Source organism: Batrachochytrium dendrobatidis, assembly GCF_000203795.2.
Source record: "Batrachochytrium dendrobatidis JAM81 unplaced genomic scaffold BATDEscaffold_8, whole genome shotgun sequence".
In the NCBI taxonomy this organism is placed as follows: Eukaryota; Fungi; Chytridiomycota; class Chytridiomycetes; order Rhizophydiales; genus Batrachochytrium; species Batrachochytrium dendrobatidis.
The window spans coordinates 971,768-985,062 of record NW_006281106.1 but is presented as its reverse complement, the minus strand read 5'-3'; the positions used below and the strand labels follow the sequence as shown (position 1 = coordinate 985,062).

Genomic DNA, 13,295 nt, shown 5'->3' with positions numbered 1-13,295 from the left:
TGTTCCATTTGATGCGAATACATTTTAATACAACATTTAAAACTGAGGATGGATAGAGCAAAAGAAGTTTAGTCAACAGATCTCCAAACAGCCATGTTTACATTCCAATACGTGGTGGAGCCCAGAAACGAGTAGCATTCAATTTGACACCAGATCGAGCACATCCATCAACCATTCGTGGAGGAAGTTTCATGGTTTGTAATTCCTTGCCAGCAGTAACAAACGTGATGCCAAGACCTTGCATAATGTGCCATTCGATGTGGCAATGGAACAGCCATGCACCAGGATTGTTTGCTCGGAAACGGATCGTGACATATCCTTTGGTACCACCGCAGGCACCTCCTTCACCGCCAGTGTTGTTGGCCTTGATTTTGCATGCTGGAACAGTGACAGTATCGCGCTCTGGGTACATCACTTTAGCAGCATGTTGGGCGGGTTTGAGATTAAGCTGAACACCCGTACCAACAATCTGGAATGTATGACCGTGCAAGTGAAACGTATGCTCCATTGGGTCATCATTATAGATAGTCAGTTGGATGGTCTGACCATTAACAACAGGAACCACATTGGCACTTGGTTCAAATGGCTGGTTGTTGATAGCGCTCATCAAAGTTGGCGAATTCGCGGGCATCTTGTAAACAGAATCGGTGAAATGTCCATCAACGCTAGTGAATGCTTTGAAAATATTGTCCGTGTCTGCAAGAATACCAAATGACAGAATCAAAGACTGATTCACTCTGGGAGAAATAGGGTCTTGAACAACAGGCATCAGTTTGTACTGGTTGAGCATCACTGCATTGGCAGCAACTGGGCTAGATGTTGGGTCGGCATCACTCTGAGTGTACGAGACAATCGCGCGGATAGTGGGGGTTAAAATACCCTCTTGGTAAACGGTGTAGAGACCAGTGTCAATATCGGCACGCATCCAAAAATTTCCTGGGGCAGCATTGGCTTCGACAATCACAGAGTAACGCTGAGCAACACTGATACGGATACCATCTACTACAGTCTTGGCAGTATCGACACCATCGGCCTCAATCACGGTCATTTTATGACCATCGATAGAAAAGTTGAACACTGCCATGGAACCAGCATTGATAACACGAAGACGATAACGCTTTCCTGGGGTAAAATCAAAGCGGGTTAGCGGAGCATTGCTAATACATGGCACCGTCTTATCAGTGGCCATGGAGCAGTTGTATCTGCCTTTGCCATTGATTAAGCCAGAGTCTGGAATGGGTTCGTTTCCAGTAGTACTGATCATGAAGGGATCAAGGATATCTGAGCTATGTTGCGCATGGAACCAATCTGTCAACATGACAATGTACTCTTCATCGTAATCGGCAGTATAGGGCTCGTTGGAAGGATCTTTGATAATCAGAGGACCACGAAGACCTTTGACATATTGAGCCTTGTGATGAGCATGCCACCAAAAGGTACCATGCTGGTCAGGAACACTGATGTCGTATTGCAGTGAGTCCTGATCGGCGATAGGGCATTGAGAAACACCGGATGCACCATCATAGTAAGGAGTTCCTCTCTAAACGTTGGATGATTTTAATAATTGAAATGAAATTAGCATGCTATTAAATAGTTTTCAATACATAAACAGCCAATTCATGAAATGATTGAGCTTGCAGTACAGCATTGTATCGATCAAACAAGCCAATTGTACTAGGAAAACAACCAATGTTTCATCATTGCATATTCCAAGCAAATAATGACCGCAAGATAGTGTTCCATTTACATGAATACAGCTGTAAAAGAGTTGGGTCGATACATGCAAGGCCGAGTCAAGGCACGGACGCGTCCATGCACCAATACCCTTTTGCTCGTGATCAAGGGTTTTGACAACAAAAGGTTGGAAACCCCATTTCAATGCATGACAATCAAAACTATTTCATCCCATGAAACTAGTAATGTGATGAAGCAGCGTCATGGTCATAAATGATTTAGGTGGAAAAGATTAAAAATATCGCAATTGTACTATACCTGGAACAGACCGTGACAGTGAATAGCGGTGGGCAGTCCAAGCTTGTTGTTGACCTTGAGGCTAAGCAAGTCTCCTTTGTTGATAACAATAGGGAATTCCATTTGATTGTTGGCACCGTAAATATTGGTTTGGTAACCATCGGGGGATCCAGTGAATTGACCAAGATTGAGCTCAACATTCTGAGTAGCAGCTTGAACAACAATCGGAATGAGAGCGACAATGGTAGCAAAAAGTGAAATCATAGTAGCGGCTTTGATTTAGTGTGTTGGCTTTAAACAAAATATATATACGCCCGAGTTACAATGAAAGTCGAATTTCAAGTGGTAGTTTGATGAGATTTAGTTGTAGATGTAACAATATGATGAACCTGTCTAGCCAAAATGAAAAATGGATCTAGTAAAATACAAAGTATCGTCGAATTTTAAATATAATTCAAAGTGGGGTCTGCTGGTGTTATTTAACCAAAGGAGAGTGTAAAAATGTGATCAAGGCATTTTTGCCGTTGCAAATTGGTTCCGAAACGAGCATGCGACAGTAGTTAATTGTATAACCTATATTACGCTTTGACTTGTATGAGCATATCAAATTACAAGAATTGGTGCATGGTTGGGCGTCATTTTGCGTGGATTACCATCCTGATATTTTCAGCCTGAAACACGGGCCTCTGTTTTATGGATAATTGCTAATTAGTTCGGTTGTGTGCGTCCGTGACCTCGAATTCTCACTATAGTCCAAATACTGGTCTTTTCCGACCGCATGTATATCATGTGCATATCATGCGCATATCACTTTGCACTTGGATATCAATATTCACGTAAAATGAAACACTTTTCTATATTTATCTTGTAATGATTGTCTTGGAATAAACAATCGTTACATATTCGTTATTATTGGAAATTGATTGCTTTTTCTATTGAAGTTAAAAGTTGTTTGGTGTCTGGAATTACTCGACGCACAAAGCCATTCCAAACACCAAAGTAATTGTCAGCAGGGTTCAAGAATGGACAGTATGATGCTGTATAGTGTAGTTCCAAACCTCGCGCTGTTTGTTGAATAGTTGGTAAACCATGTCTAATTAGAGTTGTTTTGTGGAATGGAATGTTGTCTAGAATAAAGTGACCGTTTGGGAATGTTGCATGTCTTAATATTACAGCATTCATTGCTGCCTTGATCAATCTCCAAACACATTGATTGTCATATGAAGCACATAAGATTAAATTATAGGAAACTCTGTTGTATCCTAACATCAGATACGTTCGCATTCTAGTTCAAGAATATTTCAGAAATGCAACTCACATGCTAGTTACCCAGTATTTGAAGGAAAGTTGGAAGTTGAACCAATGTCAAGGATGTGGAATATATTGGAACAGAAATGTAAACATTCGCTCTGTATTTTTGTACAAAATGAACATCAAGACCAGTAAATTAACGAGTTCAAAAAACAATATTGCACATCAAGATTGACACCAATCAAACATGACTGTTTATCATATATTCCGACTTATTTAATGTTTCATTTTACGTGAATATGGCTGCAAGTATCAATTTTAATCAACCAAGCATCTCGTCATATTAACTGCCATCAATCTGTTGCCCTCGTCTTGGGCTTCTATACACATATTTTTTGATTTTCAAGAAATCACCATTAAACTATATTCAAATTCTCACTTCATTGCCGATTGTTCTTTGCTTCCAAGTTGCTTCAATAGCATTTGATGCCTTGATCAACTTTTATACCAATACCATAGATTCACCCATTTAGATAAAAATGCAAACAATATTCAAAGTTAATTTTTAAATGTGTCGTGCTTTTGGCATAGGCTATAACTACCAAAACACTTACATCATCTTTTTGAACATTGTCATTGATGGATATCATGATGCTGTTATAAGTGCTAATATGATTTGCCGAATCCTTGTCATCCCGAAATCTAGAAAACCGCCAATTCAATGGCCAATTTGGATCATACCTGCATTCGATAATTCGTCCCACTGGTGGGTTTTTGGCCCATCTTTCAATATAAATGAGATTACACATGTTACACTATTTAGTATTGACCGCAAGTCAATATTGAATCGTTAAAAGTGTTGAATCAACATACTCTTTTGAAGTCTCTTCGCTCAAGGTGATGATACCAAAATCAGAATACTGGTTACGATTCTCTAGAATCCCAATACGAAACAATGGATATGATCCGTCTAATTTCATATCAAGTATTTTAAAATCTACCGTGTTTTCTTCTGATGGTTTCCATTTGAGCCTAATGTTTAAAGTTAAAATGTCAGTATATTAGGAAACGACAAATGAATCATTGTGCAGTATGAAATTCAAATATATCAACTCACATTTTGGAGCATGTTCCAGAAACATATGGTGCAATGGAGGATGTATAAATAACACCATCTGTCTTATGGTGGCATTTGCTCATCATATCGAATACTTTTTGAACCTTGTAAGATAGCTCGAGATGCTTTTGAACAATTTCAAATGGATAGTTGTGTTTTTGATTTGGGTTACGTTTTAGATATTCTAGATGTGGTATGAGAACAAATTCTCGTAGATACTAATTATGATAAAAGCATAAAATAAGACTTGGTTAGTTCATCATATATCGACAACTCGAAATCAGCAAGTATCCACTTTAACATTTATACTGGTGGTCTCATTTCAAGCTTGCGTAAAGGTTGTTGCTTACCCCCAATCGCTTGGTATAAGGTCTATCGCAAAGATTCTTTCCGTCAACTACCATTGCGTCAAACAAGAGAAACCATAGTTCTCGACTTTCCTGGCCAGACTAAAAATCAGATGAACGATCAAGGTTAAAGATCTGGTATATATCAGTAAACACCCACATAATATTCCAGCCTAGTATTATACCCGATCTTTCTTTGTCTCGAATACCAGTTCTCCGTCTAATACTGTATCAAAATGCATGTCATTGAATCCTTTTCTCCACATTCCAAACTCGAGTAGATAGTACTCATTTTTGCGATCAATCTATAACCAGCACTAAATTTGTCAGCTTCCATTCATCCTTTGTCATAAAACAAGCACTTTTTAACCTTGAAAGGCAAGTCGAGAATGTGAGCTGTGGCTATAATCATGGCAACGGAAACTAACCAGGTATGATTCTACTTGACCATCTTGTAATGTTGTTGTAAACATCATGCATCGCACACCGTCAGCCTTTTCACTGACAAAGTAGTCTTCTACCATGAGCTCTTCCTCGATATGTCTTGAAGAGAAGCTGATGGGTTGTGCTCCAGGAAATCTACATGTTTATTGTCAGCTTAGAAACTCTAGACAACTACACATGATTGGCATCTAATAAAAGGATAGATCATGCCAGATTGTTTAGAGTAACTGAACACTCGACTCTGAATAATGCTAAAGCATTGATTCAGGTTCTTTTATGATCCATTCAACCTGCAATATTGATGGCGAGTCAGTTTAGCAGACAACAAAAACATGCCTGCTGATACTGGCGTTTGTTTGCATCAACATTGAAACTCTTTCCCGTAGGTTTCTGAGATGTCTTGTATTATCTATTCGTCTTCCGGGTATTTGAGGGAGCATTCTTGAATATCAGGTTCAATATTGAAGTTGGATGAGCAAAATGCAATTTATGTTTTTATCCAAGCTTTGGTTGATGAATATCCGCACCACCATGTTGACGTAAAATAGACCACCAAATAAGGATATTTAATAAACTGTCAATCATGGAATGATGAGTGACAATATTATATTTTTGGTCTTTTTCTTGATGATTGGCATGTATAATTCATTCCTATGACTGCATGATTGAACTAGAACGCGAACGTACAAGATTTAGAATATAAAGTAGACTCGATAAACCCAATATCTGGTGATCGTACAATGAGAACAATCTCGATTAAAAACTGTAATTTATTAAAGAATGTCAAAGTCAATTTCTAGTAAGGATACGTAACAAATATTTAAACATTGCTTTTTCGGAGCAATGACAGCATGACAAATACAAATATTCGATCTGATGCAAATACAACTATGGATAACACCATCAATTAAAGTATCAGTACTGGCTATTAAATGTCATATTATTCAAATTTGTTGAATCGACAATCCATTTTCTAGTCAAACAAGTATATAGCTTTACATTGATGTGTTTCAAAGTTCACTCGATAGCAAGACTGTCCATTACACTGCCTAGCAGCCACTTGAAATAATACTTTTAAAACCATTCTGTTTAGCAAACGCTTAAATTGTTGAAATTTAAGAATACATTTTAGTAGTAAGACTGCAATCGCAGAGTCTGATGGTTTTACCATCTTGCAGTTGTGCTGAAAACTACCAAATTTTATATGCCAATTTCTTGGTGCTTCCAATTTGCCCAAACTTCAACATCGATGTCGAATGGACCAGCATCACCCACTATATCATCATTAATACAACTGAGTGGTATGGAGAGAGTCATCAATATTGCTGATCAAGTCAGATTGATTATTCAGCCATGGTTAACAAAGATCATTGAGCAACTCACTTCCCAAAAGAATCAGCGCATAGCTTTAAACTCGCTCGTCTTTGGAGGTATACTGGGGGTTATGGCCACCTTGGCAATCAGTATCTACAGTCTTTTCTATACACTATACATGCCTCAGGCATCAATTGTTATTCCGTTTTATCTGCAGTATCCAACAGTTTTGAATTCGGATATGCATCCATTAAGGTATTTTTAAATGGATGACTTTACAGCTGTATTCATATAGAATCGAACACTTTTGTATTATGCAGTGGTTCTATTTTGCTTTGGAATAGACAATGAACATTCATTGCGTATCCCTACTACAGACTGACTTTTCAGTTGACCTTTTCAATTCTTTTGGTTTTAAACAACGTCCATATGATGCACAATCAAAATATAGTTTGAACTGTATTGATCTCTTTCTCCCTTTTTTGACATAGTCATGCATTGTACGATCGACAAGTTTAAAACTGGATATTGGATTCGACTGTTTGATGCTGTCAATCAAACTCTACCTTGTATTCTAAACTCGGATGCGTTCGCGTTCTAGTTCAAGAGAACAAGATCAAGGATGCAACTGTTATTTCCATGCCAATCACCCAATATTGTAGTGCTCATTTTAAAAAGTTGGAAATTGGACAAGTGTGGAATTTACCGAAGCTGTGATGTGAATATTCTTTTGGTTGTTTATACAAAAATGAGCACAAAGAACAAGAATCAATGGGTCAAGGAGTTCAGAAAAGACAGTGTCTTCCAGTAAACTGGAACCAATTATCTCATGAAACTGGCTGTTTACCATGCATTTTTCATCTTTATTTGATTGTTCATTTACATGAATATGACTGTATAATTGCTCAATCATTACATGCGAAAACTCATGCAACTCAATTTGCTCCGACTCGCGAATACTTTCAAGCGTCTTGTTTTTTATCAATATACTAATTGATCCACTTGTTTAGGATTCCGTTTGCCCTTATCAATCTAACAGAATTCAAGCCAGCACATACGCCATTTTTAGTACCTACTCAGCACTATAGTTTTTCAGTAGATCTCACTATCCCAGACTCTAATGAGAATTTGAAACTAGGTTTGTATTGAAAACAGTTTGAAAACATAAACTATTTTGTATTTAATTATTCATCTCATTTTGTTCAATGTGTCTCGATATAGGCAATTTCATGGTAAGTGTTCAGCTTTTTTCCAAAAACCTCACACTTGGATTTTCCAGCAGACCTGTAAGTCAAATTTGGTATCAAGTTTTAGTGCCTGATTGTATCTTATTGTTTGGATTGAATCTAAGCCGATTAATTTTACCAATAGGGGATAGTACAGTACAAGTCGCTGTTGCAACGATCTATGGCTTTAATCTGGAATTTCCCTTCCATTTTTATCAGCGTACCTTTAGAAACTCAGAAAATATCCATCAAGCTGATTGAATCATATGCAGAGAAAAGAGTATGTATTCATGTAATTGGTTTGCAGTTTGATTTTCAACATGTTTGTCTACTACATTTCAAATTTATACTTGTAAGCTTACTCAATCATTTGAATGAATTAGGCTACACCACTTGATAGGGTTTCAATCTTGTTATCTGAGCCTAAACTTCAGACATACGGAACGAATCTGCGAGTTGATACGCATTTCCAAGGGCTTAGTTATTTCATGTACCATTGGTGGCTAGTAACATCAATAGCGTTTATTTCGTTCATTATTTTTATCGAAACGATGATTCTCTCGTCATTTTGGAAAATCATTGAAGTTCTTTTTATCAACGACGATGAGGACGAAACGCAGTCAGACGAATACGAAAATACCACTGGCAATACTGGTGTGTTTAAAACTGAGCAGAATTTGGAAGAGACTGACAAAAACATCTTGGTCTCAAACCGCACAACTTATGACGACAAAAAAGATGATGCTGATTATCTTGATGGCGGCAGCAACACCCGACGCGAGTTTAAAGGATACGATACGAGAGATCAGCCATCTGCTCAATACAAAACACATGACTCACGGCTGGTTTATCGCAGAGTTCAAACTAATGAGTCATTGGAGCCTGCAACACAGCTCAATACAGATGATCCTTACTTTATAAGCAATGGTGTCACCACGAGAACCACTTCATCACTTGCGAATTCTCGTTACGGTTCGCTGTATTCATTACCTTACGAATCAGCCTTTTCTTCCCAATATACAACTCCAATTCGTTCATTTACTCCTGGTGAGTCCACCTATACCCACACAGCTATGTCCAGATCATCACCGCGTGGTCGTGTAAATCATTTATCAACAACACGCACCTCATCACAGCTTGAAACAACAAGAGACCAAATGGATTTGCATTCTACTAGACGGACAGTTGAAAATACAGCATCACAATATAGCAGTAATGCAGAGTGCACTTTAGAGCCGATTGGACTTCAGCAGCAGGTTGTTCCAAATGAAAATGTAGATCAGGACAACTTGACGCGGTTGACTAATGAATCAATGGTTGAGCCAGTCAAGAACTTAGAAAACCAAAACAAGTATGAATAAATTTGGAATATGATTTGCATTTGGCTACTTGTAGCCATATTCACTTGAAATGAAACTTGTATTTATTATGCAGTGACTGCCTCTGGAATAAACAATAGTTGAATATTTGTTACACTTTCTAGTTTAGCAATTCAGTCACAGGAATGCAACTATACATGACAATCGTCAAGATAAATACCAAAAGACATAATATTGTTGCTCATTATTTCATGATTGAACCTTTAGTGAGTTGCATTGACGTGAACACGACTTGACTCGGTGTTGTAAATGCTGAATTGATCATTTCATCAACACGTGACTTGTTTTGCAATTTCAACAACAGACATTTCCAGTCCTTTAATCAAACTCGCATTATTTGTATACGAGATGAAGCAGCTATCTACATTCGATGCTGGCCATGAAGACCTTATACATGATGTTGTTTATGACTATTATGGAACAAAGTTGATTGTATGAGTTATTTCTTGATTTGGATCTTGAAATATGAATCTCCTCTTGATATTCCAGCCTTAACACTATGGAATATTGCATTAGACTGTTTCTTCTGACCAACGGATCAAAGTATGGCAGGTTGAAGATACAGGCGCATGGAGTCTCAATGATGTTTGGAAGGTATTGGGTTGAATTTGAGCTAATTGATTTACAACTTTTTGTTTAGTTGGTACTAGTTTATCCTTGAATTGAGCCTGGCTATTGTTTAGAATATTTGCTGTGTATGGATGATACTTATAGTTGATTTTGGTTACGTACAATTAGGCCCACGATTCATCGATCGTCAAGGCATCTTGGGCTCATCCAGAGTTTGGACAAGTCTTTGCATCTTGCTCATTTGATAAAACTGTTAAAATCTGGGAAGAGCAGGAACAGGGTAATTAGAGAGCAACTCATCTAAATATTAGATCTTGATTGGCAAAATAAGACTTGAGAGTGTCTAATGAATCTCTTCATTTGGTAACAGAGCAATGTCAGAGTGGTCGACGATGGACTGAATGTGCCACATTGACAGAGAGTAGAGGATCTGTACACGATATTGAGTTTGCACCTAATCATTTGGGACTAAAATTAGTAAGGCTATTGTATTGGATGCTCTGCTTGACCACTTGTTTGAAGATTGCTTTAACTCGTATTCGATACGCTTATTTTGAATCCGTTTTGTAGGCTGCGTGTGGGTCTGACGGTGTATTAAGAATATATGAAGCCATGGATGTTGTTAATCTGACTTCTTGGACTCTAATGGAAGAGATTGAGATTGTTTCTGGGGGATCCAAGGAGTCGGATGGTCTTTACTGCGTATCGTGGTGCCAATCTCGTATGGAGTCCCAAATGCTTGTTGTTGGATGCGGTCGTGACCATACTGCCAAAGTATATCGTGTTGATTATCATGGGAAATGGCAGCCATACGAGGTACTTCCAGGACATGGTGATACTTTGTGTGATATTGCATGGGCACCAACTATGGGACGAAGCTACCACTTGATTGCAACTGCTTGTAAGGATGGACATGTAAGAATTTTCAAATTGACTGATGAAACTAATCGCTCGGGCGTCGTGGGACTACATGACACATCTGTAAGTCTAGCTTGTATTCAACTACTAGGATGAACTTTGATTGCTAAATTAATATGGATTTAATTAACTTGACTATATTGCACTTATTTTTAATACTATAATTCAAGATGCAAAAGCATTTTCGAGTTGATTTGATAGCAGATTTTGACAATAACGGTGCAGAGGCATGGCGGGTAGAGTGGAATGTTACAGGTACAATTTTGTCGTCTAGCAGTGATGATGGCAATGTTCGATTATGGAAAGGTGAGCACTGATTTTTGAATTGACAGGTAATGTCTTGAAAGGTACTAACATGAGCCTACTATGATAATATTGTGGGTTTTTATAGCATCATATTTGGATGATTGGAAACTTATCAGCACTATATGCGCCGAGCAATTTGAACCCACATCCGAGACTAAATAAACTGCACAGTTATCTTTACATCAATTTTACTTTGAAACTGGTATTTGACTTTATTTCTTTCATTTTTAATTCTGATTTTCATGTTCTATTCATTTAGCGAAAATTTGCTAGATCTTGGATCAGCATGTTGTTTGTTGTATGATTTAGATCACTTTTGTAACTGTGTACTTTTGTATCTGCAGAAATACGTGCAATGGTAGCAGCATCCAATGCAGCACGTTGTAAAATGATCTGCGCATCAGCATATGTAGCCCGATAGACCTTGCGATTTTCTTCCACTGTGTCATCACATTGACCAATTCCGTATGAACTAGAATCTTGACTGTTAAAAAGGTTTCGCGTAAGCAAATCAGATGCCTGCTGCTTTTTTGATGCAATGAGTTCACGCACTCGATGAAGCGGTGATGCTATTTGGCTGGATTGGAGTTTTAGCATCACAAGAAAGTTGGAATCTTTAAAGCTACTCACAGGATCACTTGCTGGGATAGTGAAACTATGCGTCAGGTGGTTATGCTCAAATCGGTACTCGACCATCCATTTGGTTTTATCCTATTTTCAAAATGACCGAGTGTAGTAAATTAGATGCGTTAAACACTCGATTGTGAATTCACTCAAGCTTTAATGTTTATACATTTCCAAGTCAATGCAATATATTTGGTGACGTAGCTTGAATCGTTGTCACAATATAAGCTTATTGGAATTTACCTGAGAGAGTGAAACTTTTAGCCAAATGATGCAAGTGGCAAGCGGAATAGGTTGGATCCTGCACGGCTGACAAAATATAGCGCAAAATCCAAAAACACACTTTGATTTATCTGCATAACTAGGTTGCAAGTCATAACTCCACGATCCGTCTGCTTCATCAACAAGATTCGAGTTATTGCTAGCTTTCTTGACTGTATCGGTATGATTGGGATTGCCTGCTAGATTTTTCAAACTTTTTGAATTCTCATTGGCTAATGAAATACTGCCAGTTTGATACAAAGCATCGGGCGAATCAAGATCGGCACTGATTCTATTTTGTGATATGCCGCTTGCTACTAAAGTGTCTGGTATAGCATCAACTTCCAATTGATTTGACGATAAATCTACAATCGATTGCAGCGATCCGACTTTGATAGAGTCATTATTTTGCCGAGTTTGTGAGAAAGCGAGCGTTGAAGAGTCATGCAAGTCTGTTGCTTCTGCTGTTTCTTCATAATCAATATCCTCTTGCTCTATCTCACCCATCTGCGAGGTTTCCAATGAATTCGGCACATCTTTTGTCAGATCCAATGACAGACTGTCAATCTCATTGCTGTCTGTAGCCTTTTCGTCACGGATTGCATTGGCTTGACTGATGGCGTTTTGAAATGAAAATCCTTGTGCACTACTATCGTTGGTAACCTTTTCCGTGTTTATGTCCTGATTAAACTCTTCAACTTCAAAATCTTGTTGAAGTATAGATGGTTGCATAATTGATTCGTCTGTATCGTCAGTAATAGCATTTGATAATACACCATCACCATCCAACTGAGTGAGAGAAACCATGTTCTGTTTGCTCTTGGTGCTGAAATCAAAAGGCTCCGTCTGTGACAGTCTTCCACTAACAGAATCTAAATTCTGGTCCTTTTTTTTGCTATTGATATCACTGTCAAGCACATTGGAACTATCAATTCTGTCTTGCAGATCAGTCATATTGGATAGCGTGGGCAGAGATTTCGCATTAGAGCTTGACATGACCAATTTACGTAGCTCAATGCTTTTTGGCGCAGATATAAAGTACTGTTGATTCCAAAACTCGAGCAAGTGCTCAACAATATCTGATGCTGTTTTGTGTGTGTCCGGAACCTCCATCTATGGTATTAACAGGTATTGGTCAATAAAATGAGATTAGCTGGCACACCTAGAATTCTATTTTTATAGTATGCATGATAAAAATGAATATTTATACTTGCTTGATTATGTAATAGTCTCGAGTAAGTTTGATAAGCGAATAAGCTTTTCAACTTTGGTACTCGCGTGATTTAGTGTGGATGTTACTAGTTATGCTAGCCTAATACATGGCTAGTTATCGGGCAAATCCATAGTACTATATATAGTCTGTATTTAACAATTTTTTTTGAATTGGCATACTTTAAGCAATATGAGTAATCTACAAGGCTGCTACCCAGTTGTAGTATCTGTAAATAGTCTTGCTACACCTAAAATTGAAAAGCGATTCTTCATGCCAATCTGATAAAACGATGGCTTGTGTGCAATGTCCAGCAATGCGATTAAAGAGTGAAATGTTTGAATCTTTGACATTTGA

General features: G+C 37.9%; 5 protein-coding genes across 5 annotated transcripts; 2 read left to right on the top strand and 3 right to left on the bottom strand.

The window, feature by feature from the left end:
• Nucleotides 1-97: 97 nt before the first annotated feature.
• On the bottom strand, nt 98-2,235 carry BATDEDRAFT_12272 (uncharacterized protein; the record flags this gene model as incomplete). The annotated part of the gene is made up of 2 exons (XM_006679724.1): nt 98-1,540; nt 1,993-2,235. The coding sequence occupies 2 exons, from the start codon at nt 2,233-2,235 to the stop codon at nt 98-100; spliced, it is 1,686 nt and encodes a 561-aa protein (XP_006679787.1).
• A 1,414-nt stretch (nt 2,236-3,649) lies between these two features.
• Nucleotides 3,650-5,464, bottom strand: BATDEDRAFT_25993 (uncharacterized protein; the record flags this gene model as incomplete). The annotated part of the gene is made up of 8 exons (XM_006679862.1): nt 3,650-3,721; nt 3,837-3,924; nt 3,964-4,005; nt 4,096-4,254; nt 4,340-4,557; nt 4,690-4,788; nt 5,115-5,265; nt 5,421-5,464. The coding sequence occupies 8 exons, from the start codon at nt 5,462-5,464 to the stop codon at nt 3,650-3,652; spliced, it is 873 nt and encodes a 290-aa protein (XP_006679925.1).
• Nucleotides 5,465-7,192: 1,728 nt separating this feature from the next.
• On the top strand, nt 7,193-9,140 carry BATDEDRAFT_89635 (uncharacterized protein; the record flags this gene model as incomplete). Its single annotated transcript, XM_006680141.1, has 5 exons — nt 7,193-7,251; nt 7,455-7,582; nt 7,666-7,730; nt 7,816-7,950; nt 8,054-9,140. 5 exons carry the CDS (start codon nt 7,193-7,195, stop codon nt 9,029-9,031), a joined length of 1,365 nt encoding a protein of 454 aa, XP_006680204.1. The 3' UTR covers nt 9,032-9,140.
• Nucleotides 9,141-9,392: 252 nt separating this feature from the next.
• BATDEDRAFT_17081 (uncharacterized protein) lies at nt 9,393-11,027 on the top strand. Its single transcript, XM_006679758.1, has 7 exons — nt 9,393-9,481; nt 9,566-9,643; nt 9,788-9,899; nt 9,990-10,096; nt 10,190-10,600; nt 10,708-10,843; nt 10,929-11,027. The coding sequence occupies exons 1-7, from the start codon at nt 9,398-9,400 to the stop codon at nt 11,003-11,005; spliced, it is 1,005 nt and encodes a 334-aa protein (XP_006679821.1). The 5' UTR covers nt 9,393-9,397; the 3' UTR covers nt 11,006-11,027.
• Nucleotides 11,028-11,098: 71 nt separating this feature from the next.
• BATDEDRAFT_25991 (uncharacterized protein) lies at nt 11,099-12,841 on the bottom strand (the record flags this gene model as incomplete). Its single annotated transcript, XM_006679861.1, has 2 exons — nt 11,099-11,554; nt 11,711-12,841. 2 exons carry the CDS (start codon nt 12,839-12,841, stop codon nt 11,099-11,101), a joined length of 1,587 nt encoding a protein of 528 aa, XP_006679924.1.
• Nucleotides 12,842-13,295: the final 454 nt, after the last annotated feature.

Bases quoted from the DNA above. Each gene is read 5' to 3' on its own strand.
- BATDEDRAFT_17081 (XM_006679758.1), top strand. From the start codon at position 9,398: ATGAAGCAGCTATCTACATTCGATGCTGGCCATGAAGACCTTATACAT. The intron at 10,601-10,707 runs GTAAGTCTAGCT...CTATAATTCAAG, and splicing joins TGGGACTACATGACACATCT to ATGCAAAAGCATTTTCGAGT. The intron at 10,844-10,928 runs GTGAGCACTGAT...GGGTTTTTATAG, and splicing joins CAATGTTCGATTATGGAAAG to CATCATATTTGGATGATTGG.